The 19855-nt window shown below is 45.1% G+C and overlaps 1 protein-coding gene across 1 annotated transcript; it reads left to right on the top strand.

Annotated features, from left to right (window-relative positions):
- Positions 1 to 42: 42 nt before the first annotated feature.
- On the top strand, positions 43 to 19538 carry STARD7 (StAR related lipid transfer domain containing 7). Its single transcript, XM_061431498.1, has 8 exons — positions 43 to 767; positions 8239 to 8447; positions 9440 to 9489; positions 10712 to 10822; positions 10905 to 10987; positions 11333 to 11432; positions 16623 to 16707; positions 17700 to 19538. The coding sequence occupies exons 1-8, from the start codon at positions 442 to 444 to the stop codon at positions 17882 to 17884; spliced, it is 1149 nt and encodes a 382-aa protein (XP_061287482.1). The 5' UTR covers positions 43 to 441; the 3' UTR covers positions 17885 to 19538.
- The last annotated feature ends 317 nt before the right edge of the window (positions 19539 to 19855 follow it).

Below are 19855 nucleotides of genomic sequence, written 5' to 3'. Positions count from 1 at the left end.
AGGGTGCAAGTTGGCAGCGCATGTGGTGGACGCGGAACGCTCGGGATCTCTGCGCCAGCTTCGCCGCTTTTCGCGCGTTCTGTACCCCGGCCCCTGTCGCCGGCCTGAGGAGGCCGAGGAGGCAGGTGGCCGAAAGGGCGGTCGGCCCTCCGGCGTTGCGGCCGGAACCGCGGAGAGCCTGCTGCAGTGGTCGCAGGCCCACCGCCGCGGCCGGTGCCTTGACCGACTCTCTTAAAGGAGACTTCTCCTCAGCGGTTGCTGCCCAGGGAGATGAAGGACCTGTTAGACCGTGAGGCGACTTCGGGGTCGGCCAACTAGGAGGACTCGGCGAGAGGGCGCCCGCACCCTCCCGGCCTTGTTCCTTTGGCGCCGTGAGCGAGGTGTCGCTCTCCTCCGGGCGCGCGGCGTGTGCACGCGGCCCCGGCGGGGCGATCGGGCGGCATGTTTCCGCGCAGGCCGCCGACCGGCCTGGCTGCCTGGCTGGTGGGCGCGGCGGCGGCGGCCGGGCGCGCGGGCGCGCGGGGCGGGGGCCTGCTCGCCTTGCTGGCCAATCAGTGCCGCTTCGTGACGGGCCTGCGCGTGCGGCGCGCGCAGCAGATCGCGCAGCTCTACGGCCGCCTGTACTCGGAGAGCTCGCGCCGCGTCCTCCTCGGTCGCCTCTGGCGCCGGCTGCGCGGACGCCCGGGCCATGCATCTGCCTTGATGGCGGCGCTCGCCGGCGTGTTCGTGTGGGACGAGGAGAGGATCCGGGAGGAGGAGTTGCAGAGGTGGGCATGGTGGCGAGGTCGTGCTTCCTCTCTGGGGTGGGGGGAGGGTCGGGGCGGTGGGGCTGGGAGGTGGAAACCTTAAAACCTGGGGCCGGCCTTGGTGATCACTGTCTCCTGTTGACCCTGTGGTACTGGAAGTGACGATGCAAGTAGTTCGATCATGTTGTAGCAAACCCACGTTTCTACGTTGCTTCTGCGGGTTAACTTGATTTGTTGAATTAGAAATAACTGCAGGTGTAGGCTAGTGGAGAGGGGGACTTTGGGGGAGCGTGCCACTATAGAAATAACGTTTTGGGGACTCCCCTGGTGGTCCAGTGATTAAAAAGAATGCGTTTCTAATGCAGGAGGCTTAGGTTCCATCCCTGGTCAGGGAACTAAAATCTCATATGCCGCAGGGTGCGGCCAATTTTTTTTTTTTTTTTTTGACTAATTAAAAAAAATAACGTGGGAAGTTGGTATTGAAGACATGTAAGCTATTGCTCATGTCATCTTACATTGTTTCAGGAAGATGCAAAGGCTGCTCAGGTGGCACAGTGGTAAAGGATCCGCCTACCAATGCAGGAGACGTGGGTTCGATCCCTGGTTGGGGAAGATCCCCTGGAGAAGGAAATGGCATCCCACTCCAGTATTCTTGCCTGGAAAATTCCATGGATAGAGGGGCCTAGGGTCGCAGAGATTAAGACTGCTGAGCAAGCACGCACGCATAGAAGGTCCAAAAACCAAACAGGTTTTAAAATGGACCTGAGGATGTAGATATGCAATTTACAAAGTTACATTGTTCCAAATGGGATTTCGTGAGATATGCCAGAAGAGCTCTTTTGTCATTGTGACTCATGGCAGGATTATGAGACTGGAGATTTTGCCCTCCGGGGACAAACTAGTAGCCCACACATTTTAACCTGGAAGAATTAGGTCAGTTTTTCTTGCTACTTCCACTAGAACTCCGAGAGTTTCATTAGGCTCTGTAATCATGTTGTCATCATCAAAAACTTCTGTGAGAAGTATAGTACCATTAGTGGAATCCGCTCATCTGTGGTTCTAAACTGAGCCCTTACAGTTTTCATGCAATATGAGGAAACCTTGCTTTGGGTCTTGCTTTACAGTGTCGCTGTATTTTTTTTTTTTTTGACAAAATGTGTCTCTCCACATATTCTGCCCCCGAACTCTGAAACTGATTTCAAGAACCTCCGATAGTCCCCCTACCTCACATAAATTCCAATACAAGTCTGTTCTGGTCATTTCTTCTGTTATTTCACACTTTTGATTGGGTGAAAGTGGAAATATTTCAGTGAAGTTAATACTGTGATCTCTCTGGAAGTGTAGGACCCAGATGCCAGGCAACATTGTGAGTTGTCGGTAAACGCAAAGTGTATCTTTAGAGCTGGTAATAATTTTCCTAGCAGTAAAAAGGACTGTTTTACAAATGCACTTTAAACTCATAACCATGAACAACCTTACTCAAAAACGTTAAGGTATCAAAGCATGAGAGGTGGTCTGCCTAGTTTCTGTTAGTGTTTTGGGGTATTTTGTTCTCAGGTGTAAGAAATATGGAAAGGTAACTTTTTAGTTGTAAAATTACCAGTCGACTGTTTGAATTTGCATTCTGTTTTTTGATGATGATGGAATACCCATGTTCCACAGTCATGAAGTTTGAGGGGAAAATTCCTAGTTGGATTTGGTTTGGGAAAGAGAAAGACCAGGAAAGGGCCTCTGGGTGCCCTGCTGGGAATAGGAGTTGAGTAGTGTTGAGGCCCGGGTGATAGATTTCATACTTTTTGGTCATGTATTTTTATTGATGATATGTTCTAGAACCTCTGTTCAGTAGGTCTCCCCTTTCCAGGAACTGGAGGGGGAAAATAGGATAAGAAATAGATGTGGTAAACATTTGAGTCCATAGTCAACTACCTGCCGTGGGAGAAAGAAATCAGACAGTTGAAGCACTTGATTCTAATCCAGCTCCTAAAGAGGTATTGTTCTGTATTAACCCACTTGGGGTTAATACAGAAGCTTAGACAAAGGCCAGTAAGAGCACTTAAGGTGCCCTTTTTGACCCTCTCCAGCCTTGTTGTTCCAGCAAAGGCCCTCATTTGACTCTCCATGTCCAGTTCATGCTTGAGTTCAGTCATACACTTAAAATTTGATCAAGTCCATTTTGAGGATTTTTAGAAATGTTACCTTGATGGGGGGGCAGGTGATATGCTGTCAGCTGTATGTAGGTTGTACGGTGATTTCAAAGGTCTTTGTTCTCCTAGCTGGTCCTGTTTGTATTTTATTATTAATTAATTAATTCTGGTCGCACTGTGTGCCGCTTGCTGGGTCTTAGTTTCCTGGCTGGGGATCCAATGGCAACGAAAGCAAGGGATCTTAACTACTGGACTACTAGGGAATTGCCAGTATTTTATTAAATAAGGTGTTCCGGGTACAGGTTAGCCTTTTTAGGTTTGGTGGGTTTTATGTATATTTTAAACTTTTATATTGGTGTGTAGCCAATTAACAATGTTGTGGTAGTTTCAGGTGAACAGCAAAGGGACTCAGACATACATGTACACGTATCCATTCTCCCCCCAGACTCCCTTCCCATCCAAGCTTAGGCTTGGTGCTTTATTTTGTTTGCTTTACAGGATGCACTGCTGAGGTTAGAAGATCTTAGATTCTGTTGGCACTGGTTGGATGATTTGGGGTAGCTTCCAGAATGAGCATAGTGCCTGTGCCTCGGGACATGTGCATTTCTTTCATTGTTCGTGGAAGAAGAGCGTGATTGTCCCGTGGCCCCTGAATCACAGCCTTTGGGTCTTCTGTGCCATTCCTGTACCAGCTTGTCCTGGTACACGCTCATTCTCATATGGCTGTTGCCACACAGTGATGGGCCGTAAGGCTCCCTTTTGGAATGTGAACATCTTAAATAGATGTGAACATCATTAATTGAGAATCAGCACGGACATTTGAGGAAAGAAGTAAATTGTACTCATTGATGGTCCAGGTATAGAAATCAGGTATTTTAATGCTTAGTCTAGCTTTCTTACCTGATTGACTTTAATTAAATGACCAGACAAAATAACTTTTAACCACTGTTTTTGGTGCTGACTGGCATTCTGTGAGTGCAGGGCAAATCTTATGGAAAAATACTAATAGTAATTTTTTTAATTATTATTATTTTGGAACATTAAAAAAAATTACAGGAACAAAAAGGAAGTTAAGAAATATGAAAGACTAGCGGAAAGTGTTCCATTAATTTCCCTCCTCTTTTAAAAAAAACTTACAATTCATTGCTCGAAATTTGAATAAATATGTACCAATAAAGTTGCATGAAGAAAATTGGCCATTTTCCTATTTCAGCCTTTAAACTTTTCACTGTGCTATTAATTAGATAAATGATCAACAAAAAGTCCTTTTGACTTAAAGGGACTTTTTTTTCCCCCCCGTCACTTAACGATGTTTTTACTCTCATACATTCTTAGATAATCAGAACTATGTAAAAACTGAGGGTTTTTTTTTTTTTTTTTGAGATTGTCTTCATTATTTGATGGTTAACCAGTTGGCTCAGAATTGCAGGGAGCTGTTGATGTCTCATTTTTGGGTATGTCCTATGACAGTTGTTCTTCAAAGTCTTTAACTTTGACAGTAATTGGGAATTTGAGGAGGGGATCATTGAAACAAAGCAGTGTTACTTTGTTAAATTACTCATTACAGGAATGGCTTCATTTGACTCTTTGGGGCCTTATATTAAGCTCTGCACTTAGGGTAGGATTCCCCTAGATGAGCCTAATATGATAATACTTTCTGTTTTCATGATTTTATGCCTTCAATTTCCATAGCTTTCCATACAGCTTTTCTTAAATGTTGAGATGACTTTAGTTTTGAAGAAAGGAAAGCATTGACTGTCTTTCTTTGATCCTCTTACTAATCTGGTTGTGCTGCTATTTTGGGTTTAATCTCTTTTGTCCTTCTTTCTCCCTTGTTACTTGTCTGTCAGATAACAAGGTGTAGGCAACCATCCCCTCCAGATAAGATTTGACACAGCAGAATAATGGGATACATAGTGAGAAGTTTTTTTTTTCTTCACACAAATAATAGTGACTGAGCTGATGATGTCTGTCATGTCAGCATTTAGAAATTGAGACCCTTCTGGATTCTTAAACCTGGGACAGTGCTCATTGGCATTTTCATGATGCAGTCTCCTTCTAGCATTCATACTGTGCTGTACAAAGAGTGAGTGTCACGCCTTCACAGGGCATTGCTGTCCCCCGAAGGCACTCAGTCTCACCCAGTGACCTTTAATCTTAAGAGGCTGATTAAGCAGTGGGTCAGAAACTCTGTACCACTTTGAGTCTTAGAAGGCCATTAAAAATATTGCCTATAGTCATATAGTTTAATTTTCTTAAAACCATATTACTATATAATTTTGTGAGCCTCTGATGTATTTTTCTCAAGACGTTCCTGCCCCTCTTCATTATGTGATAAGGACATTGAAGAGTCCGGCTTAATTTTTTTTGAAGGGTGCTTTACTAGTCCTCAGCAGGCCATGACTGGTCTGCATGATGCCTGCATTGTTGTTCTCACAGCCACAGCTAGCTGTGTCTTTACTTTTGCTTTCTCCTCTGCAAGACCTATTGCCTACTCTAAATTTCCTTCCCTATTTCTCTATGGTTTTTGCAATGGTAGCAGTCAATCCCGTTTTGCAATGTTTAATTCACACTGAAACTTTTAAAAGGTTAAACATTTTTCATCAGAACATCAATATAAATTGACTGGCTAGGGTTATCAGTTGCAAACAGAGAAACTGATACTGGTTAACTTTCTTCAAAAAGGGTGTAATCAGAAAGGTGTTAGGACACACAGAGCATTGAAGGCCAGGGAGACCCCAGGTTGGCTGGGAGGACAGCCACGGCCGCTACAGGAATGCTCTGCTTCGGACAGTGTTGCTGGTTTAGTTTCCCCAGATCTGTTGCATTTTTCCCTCCAGATAGGTGAGGAAATCTGAAAGGTCCTGTGCCTCGGACCTATTTCCTCTACCAGAAGTCTCTGATTAACGTCATTTGATCACTGCTAGGGCGCAAGAGGGGGACTGGGCTGTATCTCACCTATTTGGGGGTTCTCCTCAATAGGAAAAGATTTCAGGTGGTCAAAACATGAATGTCCTCGTACATAAATACTTTCATTGAAGTTCAAAGTTTAAAAATAATAGAATTGGAATAGACCTTCAAGAAATAATGTGCTCAAAAAAAAAAAAAAAAAGAAATAATGTGCTCATGTTACAGGTGGAACTAGGGAGCCTTTGAGGTAAAATGACTTGTAATCACAGCTCATGTTGGCAGAGCTGGGACTAGAACCCAGATCTCTGCACTATCGTTTGGATGGCTCTAAACTTTTAATCGGGGGTTACTGGTATGATTTTGAATTTTCGACTTCTAAACTAGTATTAATGTAATCTTTTAGTAAGAATTTGAATTATTGAGGCCTACCCCCATATTTATTTTACTCAGTTTATTCTGTGAACACTTACTGAGCATGTAATGTTTACCAGGTACTTGCTAAGAGCCATTTTAGTAAGGAGGATAGGCATAAAGGTAGATTAATTATAATATAGTGCAGTATGTTTCTGTAGAGGAATAAAAGTAAATGTGTCTGGTTAACCCTTTCTTGGAGTTAACCTTGAACTTTATGGGTTTTTTTTAATTTATATTTTTATTTATTGACTGCACTGTGTCTCGGTTACAGCACATGGGATCTTTAGTTGTGCCATATGAACTCTTACATGTGGGACCTAGTTCCCTGACCAGGGATTGAACCGTGTCCCTTGGCATTGGGAGCACAGAGACTTAGCCGCTGCACCACCAGGCAAATCCCTTTGTGCAGTTTCTGAAGGTTAAAGAGGAGTAAGAAAGGGCATTTCAAACAGAACATATCAGTAGGTGGTATCTTCAGTCTTGAACTGTAAAAGTGACAGAGTCAGCTAGCAGTCTTGCTTTGCTAACTGCTCTTTAAAGATTAAAGGGAAAATCGTGTTTTGTTTTGTTTTTTTTAAATGGTGCTGGGACAACTGGAGATGCATTTGTAAAATAGTGAATTTACACCCCACACCTCACACTGTACACAAAAATTAAAATGGGTCAGAGACCTAAGTGTAAACTAAAACTTGTAGAAGAAAATATAGGCATAAGTTCTTACGATACTGGGTTAGGCAGTGGTTTCTTAGCTAGAACACCAAAAACATGAGCAGTCAAAGAAAAAATAGATTAATTTGACTTCATCAAAATTGAAAACTTCTGTACAGCAAAAGTTACTATCAATAAAGTGGGAAGACGGCCCACAGTTTCAGAGAAAATATTTGTAAATATTTAACAGGAGACTTTAGTTCAGAATATATGAAGAACTTTTAAAACTTGACAGTAAAGACAACCCAATTTAAAACAAAGATTTCAATACATCTTTTCTCCAGAGAAGATACACAAATAGCTCATAAGCACATAAAAATATGCTCAACGTCATTAGTCATTATACCCGCTAGGATTGCTGGAATCAAAAAAGTTAGTTTCCCAGGCCCAGTAAGTCCACGCTAGGAATTTACCAAGGAAACTGAAAGCTTTCATCTGTACACAAGTTGTATGCAGATATCTGTAGCAATATTATGCATGATAGCCAAAAAGTAGGAAACCCCTGCATGTCCATTACCTGATGAATGGGTAAACAAAGCGTGATACACCCATATGGTGTATCCGTACAGTGGAGTATCATTCAGCCGTAAAAGCAATACACCAGAGCGTGAGTGAAATTGTATATACTACTAAGTGAAAAGAGCCAGACCCAAGAGGCCATATTTTGTAAGATTTCATTTATATGAATTGTCCAGTGAGGCAAACTCATGGAGACAGAAGTAGGTTAGTAGTTGTCAGGGGCTATAGAAAGTAACTGCTGTGGGTAAAGATTTCTTTGGGGGTTGGTGACAATGTTCTGGAATTGGTGGTGATGGTTGTACAACCTTGGGACTATACTAAAAAGCACTGATTTGTATATAGTAAAAGTATAAATTTTTATAGCAAGTGAATTATCTCTCTTTAAAATAAAGGAGGAAAAATACGTGAGTACTCTTAAAATATGGTAGGAAGACAACCGAATTAAAAAATGGGCAAACGATATCAAATGACATTTCATAGGCATAAAATATGAGGGCTAATTATATGGCTAGTATTAAGCACTTTACATGTAAATTTAATTTTTATAATCAACCTTTGAAGTAGGTACTATTATCATCCCCAATTTACAGGTTAAGAAATAGGGATTGTTAAGTAATTTAATATTCTCATTGATGAATGTTAGACTGGGATTCAGACTCAGGAACTCATATTTTTATTCCCTACACTTTATACCGTTTTAAACCCGCTCCGCTCTGTGTAAGTCTTTGTGTGGCCAGTTCATTTTTCAGGGCTGACTCCAACCACCCCACCATGCCTGTTGTTTTTCTCCTCTCCAGATCCATTGATGAGATGAAACGGTTGGAGGAAATGTCAGGTATGTTTCGGAGCTCTGGAGTTGAGCGCCACCCCCCAGAACCAAAATCCCAGACAGAAGGGGTTGAAGATTCAGGAGGCACCGAGCAGCCATGGGAGATGGTGATGGATAAGAAACACTTCAAGCTGTGGCGGCGTCCCATTTCAGGCACCCCCCTTTACCAGTACCGAGGTGAGTCCCACCTGGCTGCTGGGGGTGTGTTTCGCCCCGGCAGGTACATGGCACTCTGTTCTCTTATACTCTCCATTCTGGTTTTGTTCCGGGAACACTGCCCTGCTGTGCTGTTGTTTTTCCTCTCCCTGATAATAAGGGATCATGGCATCCGGTCCCATCACTTCATGGCAAATAGATGGGGAAACAGTGGACACAGTGGCTGACTTTATTTTTCTGGGCTCCAAAATCACTGCAGATGGTGACTGCAGCCATGAATTTAAAAGACGCTTGCTCCTTGAAAGGAAAGTTATGACCAACCTAGACAGCATGTTAAAAAGCAGAGACATTACTTTGCCAACAAAGGTCCGTCTAGTCAAGGCTATGGTTTTTCCAGTGGTCATGTATGGATGTGAGAGTTGGACTATAAAGAAAGCTGAGCCCCAAAGAATTGATGCTTTTGAACTGTGGTGTTGGAGAAGAGTCTTGAGAGTCCCTTGGACTGCAAGGAGATCCAACCAGTCCATCCTAAAGGAGATCAGTCCTGGGTGTTCATTGGAGGGACTGACGTTGAAGCTGAGACTCCAATAATTTGGCCACCTGATGCGAAGAGCTGACTCACTGGAAAAGACCCTGATGCTGGGAAAGATTGAGGGCAGGAGGACAAGGGGACGACAGAGGATGAGATGGTTGGATGGCATCACCGACTCGATGGACATGGGTTCGGGTGGACTCTGGGAGTTGGTGATGGACAGGGAGGCCTGGCGTGCTGCGGTTCATGGGGTTGCAAAGAGTCAGACACAGCTGAGCAACTGAACTGATGACAAGAGTCTCATTGTCTTTGTTACTCTGCTATAGGTTGTCTCTGTCATACTTTGCTGCCCCAGTGTGACTTCTGTTTCTGAATCTGCCTTTAAGATCTGTACGTCAGTACTCTGCAGTTCAAATGCAGTTAAGTGATAGGAATAGAGTGGGAGATGAGTGTGGCAAACATTGCTTATCCTTTGTTCTAGTGTTTGGAACCTACACGGACGTGACACCGCGGCAGTTCTTCAATGTTCAGGTGAGTACGTTTCTCCTCCCAGATCAGGAGCTGCTAAGCCTAGAAGTCCTCTTGCCATCATCCACATGAGTGATTTCTCTGACTTACAAGATGTTGGCTTCAGTCCATCCATCTCTCTGCCCCACACTTCACGTCAGCTAGCCTCTGGGTGAGCCTTTGACTTACAGTTTGCCTTCTGGGGATGAGGCCAGTTCTGCTCTTTTTAAGACTTTTGGGAAGAGCAAATAGAGGAAGGATTTGAGTGCTTTAATATATTTTATAAGACTTCATAGTTTTTTCCCCCTAAACAATTTGAGGGTAAGTTACATGCCCTTTGTTCCAAAACCCTTCAGTGTGTATTTCCTAAAAAACTGGACATATTCTCCTAACTAGCCATGGTACCAGTATCAAAGTCAGCAAATGTAACTGATGCAACTCTGATAGAATCTTTGCATTCCAGTTTTGCCTGTTTGTTGGCTTCGCGATGTCCTTCCTCTGCAGTATACAGATGCAGTCAGGACTTCGCTATCTGGAACTTGTCCACAGTAAAGGTGTTATAAAGATAAGAGTATGTGTTTAGAGACTGCTCCTCCTTGCGGGGAAATACAGAAAAGGGGAGCTGGGATCACCTAGAGTTCTACAGAAATTGTTTTTTCCTTCCTGGAGTTCTCATGGTTTACTGGACTTTGAGTAACTAGTTTGGTGATTATAACACCCACTGCTAACACACAAGTGCACGCTTTCCTCTAAGCACTGAATTCTGTCAATCTGTATTGAATTTTTGTTGATTTGAATGTGTATGATATGTGTCTTTCTTTGAGATTCCTTAGTTCTTAATGATGTTAGAAATTTTTAAAATAAAGCAACTTGTGTGAGGTGTCTGCCCGTACTTTTGGACGTTTTGTCTGTTTAAAACCTTTTGGAATTATTTCACCCTTACAAATTTCTATCACTGTCTACTGTATTTTCTCTAGACATGTCTATGACAATATTTTTTTCTTACACTTGTGGGGTTTTTTTTTTAAGATTCACTTTCAAAGTAATGGGATTGGCCTACAGGAAGGGATTTTATTAAAGGACTCATCTGTAGTAACACAGCTGTGTCTTTGACACTTGGGCACTGTCCTTAGGTCAGATCACTGTTTCAGAAGGCTCTTGGGTAAGAGGCCCACTCCTCTGGAGAAGTCTTCTGTAGCTTTGTTCTGGATTTCTTGGGTCTTCATGGTCTTTGCTCTTTCTATAGCTGGATACAGAATATAGGAAAAAGTGGGACGCCCTGGTGATCAAGCTGGAAGTGATCGAGAGGGATGTGGTCAGTGGCTCTGAGGTTCTTCACTGGGTGACCCATTTTCCCGTGAGTATTGTACCTCTGGTTTTGCTTTGATCACGTCCACATGAGACAGAGCCCTGATCCTCCCACCCTTGCTCTTCTTTAGTACCCGATGTACTCACGGGATTATGTGTACGTTCGGCGGTACAGCGTGGATGAGGAAAACAACGTGATGGTGTTGGTGTCACGGTACGCATGCTGAGCAGCTTGGCCTTCATTCACACGTGTCTGGTGGGAGTCTGCTTGTCTTGTGAGTGAAGCCAGGGCGCCGTGCGTCCCAGCGAGAATGTGACTATTTCAGAGGGTTGAAGGGATGCAAACCTTTCATCAGAATAATCCTTCAGTTCCTTAATGGTGATAATTAAAGAGACACCGAGTTAACTCACTCTGTTTTTAGAAGTTAGTGTATATTCATTCATGACTTTTCTGATGTAGTCATTTAAAAGTTAAGAGGCTGCCTTTACTCCGTAACTCCAGCTCCGGTGGTCCTGTGTGTAGACAGTCCTCAGTTTCTTTTGCTTCTTTCCTTGCCAGTGCTGTGGAGCACCCGAGTGTGCCAGAGTCTCCGGAATTCGTCAGGGTCCGATCATATGAGTCCCAAATGGTTATCCGTCCACACAAGTCATTTGATGAGGTGAGTTGTATGTCATCCGAGATGTGATGGGTTAGTGGTTTATGAATTTTCTCAAGGTATGCCTTTTGTCTGAACTAGGGAGGGCATTCTGGTTCTCTAGTTTGGCTTGCATCGAATCCACTGGAGCCTGCTTAAATAGTGCTGGGCTGTGGCCTGAGAATTTGCATGTCTTAAGCTCCCAGGGGAGGCTGGTGCTACTGGCCTGCGACCCACACTTCAGGACCCCACCTAAAGTGGTGTACCTGGAAGACCCTTGAGACAAAGCAGTGATGACCCCTTGGCTCCTGTTACCTGAGGGGCAGTGATGGGAAGACAGCGGCCCTGACTCATACAGGCTTGTTGGCAGCGTTCTTAGGAGCCAGAGCGAGCTACTGTTCCTTCCCATCAGAATTTCCCCACAGTGGGCAGAACACGTAACACATTTAAGGACTCCTGTTTCCTTATCAATGCTGTCTGCTTCCTTGAACATTTTATGACCTTTCTTTGCAAAGAATATTTTCTTCAACTTAGTGTGGTGTTTTAGTTTTGATGTTTTAGCCAAACCTCTGTTGAGCGTACATACTGATTGCGGTGGTTGCTGTTTTTAGCCCTGTTCACTTTGAAATCACTGTTTCTCCCCGTCACCTGTGTTTTAGAGCTGTATGACTGTTCTCTTAGCCGAGCTTTTGTTTTTGCAAGTTGTTTTATTTACACCACCTACATAATGGGACTCTTCTAAGCATGACAGAAACCGGGGTTTGCCTCAGTGGTGGTTTTGGGGGAGCTGTATGTTGACGTTTGTCCCATTTTAGAGCGATGGTTTTGTGTTTTTTTTTGCACGTGGGATCTTCACCACCAGGGATCGAACCCCTGCAGTGGAAGCTCAGAGTCTTAACCAGTGGACCACTGGTGAAGTCCCAGAGAGTGTTCTTCAAACCATGAGTTGCTACCCGCTAGTGGAAGACAGGCTTAATTAGTGCTAGAAAAGGAATAAATAGAAACTGAATGTAAGCATATTTTATGAAACTTTTGTTTGATTACACATGTACAAGTATATGTGAGAGAGAGGCTGAGAAAGAAAGAACTTGGTTGGCAATGTAGAAAGTATTGTTTCCAGTGTGTTGTAAGTTAGTACAGTTAAACATGTTTCAAAGTCCTCGCATTAGAAGCAAGAATGTTGCGATCGCCTGGGCAGGCTGGGCCTGTGGGAGTTGGAATTATGCCTCCTGCTTTGCTTTGATGTTGCTTCTGAAGTCTGAACCTTGTCCGCGTATTTCCTCTTTGGGGGGAAAAGTGGCTCGAGTCCCAGCGTTACTGCCTTTGGAGACCCTGACCGTGAGATAGCTAAGGCAGAGTTGGGCCACCAGCAGAGCGTGTTGTACCAGGAAGTAGCTTCTTTCAGCTGAGGTGGGGGACAGTATGAATTGTAAGTATTGCAGCACGTTGTGGCAAGCTCTTAGGAGAAAGGTAAGACTGGAGTTGGTTCTTGTAAAAAAGCAGCCTCTAGGTAGAGGAAAACAGGAAGGACCTGGAGGTAGAAGACATGATTCCGTGATTCAGCCGCAGACGAAGGAGGGAACGTGGGTGTTGAGAGACTCAGTGCTTAGAAAGGAAGGCGGAGTCTGGGGAGGAGTGGTGATTACCTTGACCGTGTACAGAAGATGCCTGAAAGCCAGGCAGCTGAGTTTGGATTTGCCAGATGGAAGGTAGATCCTGAGCCAGGGTGTGGTATTCTGTTCTATTGTGGCTGTGCTGCCAGATTACAGGACCTCAGTTCCCTGACCGGGGTTGAACCCAGGCCACGACAGTGAAAGCCTGGAATGCTCGCCGCCAGGCCATCGTGGAACTCCCCAGTTTCCCTTTTTATTATGGAAAATTTGAGATGTAGACGAAAGATGGACAAGTAGAGAAAGTAACAGGCGTGGACTCTGTCCTCCCTTGACTCTGGCAGTGACCACCCTCTTGGCCAGGCTTGTTTTATCTGCACTCTTTCTGGTCACTTTCCCACAACCCTGATTTTTTTGAAGCAGATTCTGGTTTTGCTATAGAAGAACCGAAGAATTCCTCTATACATATTTTAGTGTTTATCTCAAAAAGAAGAGATTTTTTGAAAACATAATATCGTATTCCCTAATATCTATTATCTGTAGTGTTTAAGCTTTCCTGATCATCCATGAATTTTTTTGTATTTATTTGATTCCTGATTTCAGGTGAGATCCAGGTATTGAAATGTGTTCACACTGTAGCTTTGCATCTATATCTTGAGTTCTCCCTCCTTTTTTCCCCCTTGGAATTGTATTTATTGAAGAAGCAGTTTCTTTGTTCTAGATTTTGCTGGTTATGTTATCACAGTGTCATCTAACGTGTTTTTCTGTCCCCTGTGTTCCCTATATGTGGGTACTTAGAGGCTTGAACAGATTTAGGTTATTTGCTTGGAGCAAGACTGCTTTATTAAGAGGTATATAATGTCTGATACTGCCTTTTTATACGGTTCATGGGGTGCTCACGGCAAGTGCACTGGCCTGTCCTGCCGTTCCCTCCTCCAGTGGATCACATTTTGTCGGAACTCTCCACTATGAACAAATGGTCTTGCGTGGCCCTGCGTGGCATGGTTCATAGCTTCAAGGAGTTATCAAGCCCCTTCGCCACGACAAGGCTCTGATCCCTTTCTTTGTGAATTTGGAGGTGATTGATGAATATTACTCAGCTCAACTATTTTATTAGAAGTTACAAAATACTATTTGTATGAACTCTTCATTCTTTCTTCTCTTATTTCCATTTATTAGATGACATACTTGAAAGTTGCTTAGTCATGTCCAACTCTTTGCAACCGCATGGCCTATGCAGTCCATGGAATTCTCCAGGCCAAAAGACTGGAATGGGTAGCCGTTCCCTTCTCCAGGGGATCTTCCCAACCCAGAGATCGAATGCAGGTTTCCTGCATTGCAGGCGGATTCTTGACCAGCTGAGCCACCGGGGAAGCCAGTACTTGAAAGTTTATACATGGACTGTTTTATTTCCTATAGTTCACAGAGGAAAGGGAAATAAGAAAGATGCTGATTTGTTTCCTTCATTTACTAGTTTTTAAAATGTTGAATTAGTTCTTTCAACAAACAATCCTCCAAAGGTTAAAGTTTTTATTTTTTAAAGAAATGATGGGACTTACCTGGTGGTAAGTCTCATTGGAAGACTCATACTTCCAGTACAGGAGGCCTGGATTCAGTCCCGCATGCTGTGTGGTACGGCCAAAAGAAAAAAGACATGCTATTAGAAACTCAAAAATTTAAGCATATTTGGTTTGTTTTGCAATCACTTTTATCTAGGATCCTCTTATTGACCAGAGTCCTTTTGACTTAACCTCAGAAACTCTCCTGTCTTCTGGTGCTACGTTTCAGGTTCACCTTCTATAATTTTAGGTGTGAATCTGAAAATGAGCATTTCTTCTAGGAGCCTTAATACCACCCTTTGGCATCTAGAAGTTCTCATATTTCTGGGCCTGTTCACTCTTAAGAGTAATTTAGCTTACATCCCTGTTCTTTCTACCCATTTAATTTCTTCTTCCTGACGGCAATTGTTTTCAGTTTTGAGTTTTTTCAGTATAGGCAGTAGTCTATGAGAACCCAGGACTTCGACTTCTCAGTCCAAGTGTTTAATGGGAAGGGTCATTTCAAGTTTTCTATACGTGTTAGCTCAGGCAGCCTCCTGGCAAGCCTTTGTGGTGTCACTGTTCCCGCTGTGCAGGCTTCACCTCTCCTTTACTTCGTGGTATTCAGGCTATATCTCTGTTACAGCACCTGTCTGTCCTGCTAATTGGAAGCTCCTGAGGGCAAGGACTGGCATGTTCTTATTTCCCGTATAGTGCCTAGCACAGTCCCCAAACACATAGCAGATGTTCAGAGAACTGTTAAGTAGATGAATAAAGGACTCAACATTTCACCCAGGGAGTGAAGAAGGTGGGCTTTGGTGGAAAGGCGTGAGAGTCACAGTGCTGCTGTCTACAGCTGTGGCCAGTTTGCTTTGAAAAGTGCAGACTTAGGGCCTTTGTGGCAGTCCATTGGTTAAGATTTTGCCTTCCAGTGTAGGGGGTTTGGGTTTAATCCCTGATTGTAGAGCTAAGATCCTGTAGCCAAAAACCCAGAACATAAAATAGAAACAATAACAAATTCAATAAGAAGTTTTTAAAAGTGGTTCTCTCTTACCCTTTGGGTGAAGCATATTTGCTTCAGACCTCTCCGAGGATCGGGATCCCTGTAAATCTCTTTAATCTTTGTCTTCAGTGTACCAGTGAGAGGGCTGAGTCAGCGAGAATGGGTGCCTGGGCCTGTGGTCAGGATTCTGGGTTCATCTTGGCTCTGGTTGAATATGTGGGTGAGCTCGAGCAAAGCCCTTCACCTTTTTGTGCTCAGTTTCTTCATCTGTAAAATGGGGATTAGCAGCGTCTACATTATAGGATTGTTGTGAGGAGCTGAAGCAGTTCCTGACACATAGTTGTAAGTGCCCTGTAAATGTTTGATGCTAGTGTTAATAGTGATAGTAGTAAGAGTTAATATCATTTCAATAACGATTAAAATATTTAAACATGGTGGGGTATGTGTTGAGGTCCACTCCCACATTCTAAGATTGACTAGAAAGACGCATAGGACCCAGCTGACAATCTACTCACAGCTAAGATTTATCACAGTGATGGGAGGATGCACAGCTGGATCAAAAGGTGGAGATGCAGGCGGGGTCTGGAGGAATCCCTGCAGGCTCCCCACACTCCCTGTCCCGTGAGGGCTCTTGGAACACATCCTGTCCCAGCCACAGAAAAGCAGCAACACGTGTGATGATTCTGCCTGGAGAAGCCCAGTGTCTGTACTGGGGGCTGGTCACACAGGCACCCTCTGCCTAGCACGTCCTACAACCCCAGACCCCAGGGGGAGAGCGGGGGCTCAGCAGGAAGCACATTGTTTGCACAGAGGAGGCGCAGGGAGCCCTGGAGGACTTAACTATTGACAGAGGTCAGGCAGGCACCAAGTTCCTGGACACCACTGGGCCAGCCTCACTAGGTAGTAACCTCTCAGGTCTTCAGCGTTAACTCTTTTCTGCTCAGGGTAAAAAAAAATGCCGCTCTCCACCCCAGAGTCCGATCTTGGTTATTCTGTGGCACTGGGTACGGAGGCTGTGAGGGGTAATTTGGGTACCTTCATCTTTGCTGTTTTTCTTTTCCAGAACGGCTTTGACTACTTGCTGACATATAGTGACAACCCCCAGACCGTGTTTCCTCGCTACTGCGTTAGTTGGATGGTTTCCAGTGGTGAGTGGGTGCTTGTGCACGGGGCTGGGTACTTGGGCTGAACGTTTTATTTTTCTCTAGCTTCTCAGTGGCTTCAGGGAGGTTAACACTTGTTTCATGGGAGGCCTTCCGAGTTCATTATTGAATACTGTCTGGAAGGTAGTGAAGCCTCCGGCTGCAGTTGGGAGGGATGAGCATTCTGGTCCCAAAACGAAGCCTATGCCCAGAGGTGAATCAAAGAACGTTTGCTTAATACACACTGTGTACATTAATGCATTTACAGATTTTCTTCTTAGATCGTGTCGGAAGCCTTAAAACATGTGGTTATAGGACAGTCCACTGGAGAAAGGGGCCGCCACCCTTCTTAAGAAAGGCAGCAGCACATCACTGCTGTGATTGACTGCATTTTTCCTGGCCAGTCTCTTCCCTTAGAAACAGCTTCATGAGATTTTCTCTCTTGTTCTCTGTAAGCGGTGTCTTACCCTTCAGGGGGTATGGAGAGGAGGTTAGGTGTTTCTACTGTTAGACATTTTTCAGCAAAATTGGCTGTGCCACTGATAAGTGATATTTGAATCACATAAAAGAGAGCCTTTGGGGACTTAGGTGGTTTGATCAATGCCCCTTTTCAAAGGATCCCGGAGGTCCTGGGTGGTTTTCACTCCCTATAAGTCTGTTGTCTGTCCGTGAGGCTGTGATCTCTATAAGGAGGCATTGACTTCCTGCCTGGAAAGAAACAGGCCCTGCTAATTTTGAGCCTGGTGGCTCAGCGGTAGAGAATCCACCTGCCGATGCAGGAGACTCAGGTTTGATCCCTGGGTCTGGAAGATTGCCTAGAGAAGGAAATGGGGAAACGGTAACTCACTCCAATGTTCTTGCATGGAAATCCCATGGACAGACTTACAGTCCATGAGGTCGCAAAGAGTCGGACACGACTGAGTAAGTAAAACAGTGAAAACATGTTGAGCCTGCTGGCTGGTGTGCCCGCCCACCCAGACTGCCCTCTCTCCCGACAGGCATGCCAGATTTCCTGGAGAAGCTGCACACGGCCACTCTGAAAGCCAAGAACATGGAGATCAAAGTGAAGGACTATATCTCATCTAAGCCTTTGGAAGTGGGGAGTGAGGCCAAAGCCGCCACCCCATCTTCTGAGCGCAAGAGCGAGGGCAGCTGTGGGCCTGCCCGCATCGAGTACGCTTGACAGGCCCTGGGGGAAGCGGGGCCAGGCGGGTTCCAGCCCTGTCTCGGCGTCGCCACGCCCTCTGCTGCGGAACACCACTGCAGGCTGATTCGGTACTGCACTCAGAGCCCTGCTGCTCAGTGTTGGAACAGGAGGAGGAGGCATTCGAAGACCCTGGGCACGTTCTCGGGCCAAGCGTTTTGAAACTGGTGTTTCCTGGAGCTCCTCTGGAGCCAGCCTCGCCTCAGGCCAGAGGGGACAGCATCCTTTGCTTTCTCTGCCCACATTCCGTTCTCAGCCTCGGTTCTGCAGCACTTTGGGTGGGTTTCCTTCGGTTCTGAAGGTCCAGCTGGACCATGTGGACGGTTGAGTCTCCAATGAGGGGTCATGGCCGGGGGCACTCTTGGTCACAGTCCTGGTGTTGAGGGGGTGTGAACTGTTGCTTGGCAGCGTAAGTGCCTTGTCCTCACCTTCCCGTCTCTAGGGACATAGTTTGTATCAAGAAATGTCAGTCTCCGCCTCCCGTTTCCTTTCCCCACGCAAAGCCGTTTCCCTGAGTCAGCCAGTTCTTCGGTATTCATGTGCTGTGTCCATCTGGGCCACTGCGTCCCTGTAGCCCATTTACCAAGAACCGGGAAACTAACGCTGTCAGACAGTAACTCTATCATCAGTGTTTTTGATAGCATCAGTGGAGATGCTCAAAACATTATCCAGTTTAGTTTTGTGTGTTGTGTTTTTTTTAACTTTTGTGTTAAAAATGGGGGGTGGAATTAGGGAATGGAATAGGATTTTTGTTCCATAGTCTGGACTGTATAGACAGCACCGTTTTGATTCAGGCATTATTATCACACTTTGGGTTTGATTTGATGCCCGCAAATTGGCCATCTTGGAAGGCTGAAGGCAGAGGGGTAGGGGTCGGGCACCTCCCTGGAAGCTCTCAGAGCTGCAGACAAGCTTTGTGAGCAGGCAGGTGCAGTCGGTCCCAAATGCTCATATAAGGGGGAGGTGACTCATGTGACCCTGTGAAAAACTTCGTCGTCTTCTGAGCTAAAATTAAGGCAAACCACACTGTTTGGATAAAGTCACAATCAGATGGGATCAGCCTGGCCTGGCTAATGGGGCTTATGGTCATGCTGCACTCTGACTGGGAGTATCGGGACAGGCTTCAGGGCTTCAGATCCTCCTCCTCCCCCTTATTTCTTAGAATATGAATGACGAGATTTTCCCCACCCCCACTTGCTACCCTTTTGTGTTGCTGAAAGAGGAGCAAAAGCTGAGATTAAGCCCCTTAACCTTTTTATGGCCTAAGTTTTGTGCCAAAGAAATGCCTGCCCCACTCTTTGACGTCTTGCAGTCTCTGCGTCGTTGGCAGACCAGAGGGGTGCCTCAGACAGTCCCGCTTCTCTTCATCGGTTGTGTCTCCCTCCTCTTCCCCAGGGATGAGTCCCTGGGTTGCATTGGAGCTGAGCGCCTGTGACTGTTGGGACGGGTGGTGTGGGCGAGTGCCGTGAGGACACTCGAGCAGAGGAGCTGTGCGTTGCTCGTGTGCTTTTTGGCAGTTTGACTCTGCACTTGGTGTTGGTCTGTATAGTTACTTACGTCATTGTAATGATTTCACTCCTGACCGTGATGTTTTTACCAAATGCGTGAATAAATACATAAGGATTGGTATGAAGGAATGTGTCTTTGGACGTACGTTGTCAAGGAAGTCTTGCATATTGGGATTATTACTTCTTCCTGATCAAAAAGCATATTCCCGCCAGCAGAGTTGGCACATGAAAGCAGCGAGGTTTGGTCTTCCCTGGCGGTGACTGAAACACCACCCACCACCTTGCCTACAGACTATAAGGCCTTTCCAGGGAACCAGATTGGCGATTGAAAACAAACCACCATTTCCACTTCCTTGTCTGGATGCACTGGTAACCCACACCCTTTGCTTTAAAAGGATGGACTTGGTGGGAGCAGCATTAGAAGAGCGGCAGGGCCTCTGGC

The sequence above is a fragment of the Bos javanicus genome, chromosome 11, assembly GCF_032452875.1.
Source record: "Bos javanicus breed banteng chromosome 11, ARS-OSU_banteng_1.0, whole genome shotgun sequence".
In the NCBI taxonomy this organism is placed as follows: Eukaryota; Metazoa; Chordata; class Mammalia; order Artiodactyla; family Bovidae; genus Bos; species Bos javanicus.
Note: the sequence above shows the minus strand (reverse complement) of the source record. Positions and strands in the feature narration are given on the sequence as shown.

What these genes read in the sequence shown, in the direction of transcription:
- STARD7 (XM_061431498.1), top strand. Translation starts at nt 442, where the DNA reads ATGTTTCCGCGCAGGCCGCCGACCGGCCTGGCTGCCTGGCTGGTGGGC. An exon ending in GGCAGTTCTTCAATGTTCAG is followed by an intron (nt 9,490 to 10,711) that starts GTGAGTACGTTT and finishes CTCTTTCTATAG; the next exon opens with CTGGATACAGAATATAGGAA. An exon ending in ACTGGGTGACCCATTTTCCC is followed by an intron (nt 10,823 to 10,904) that starts GTGAGTATTGTA and finishes GCTCTTCTTTAG; the next exon opens with TACCCGATGTACTCACGGGA.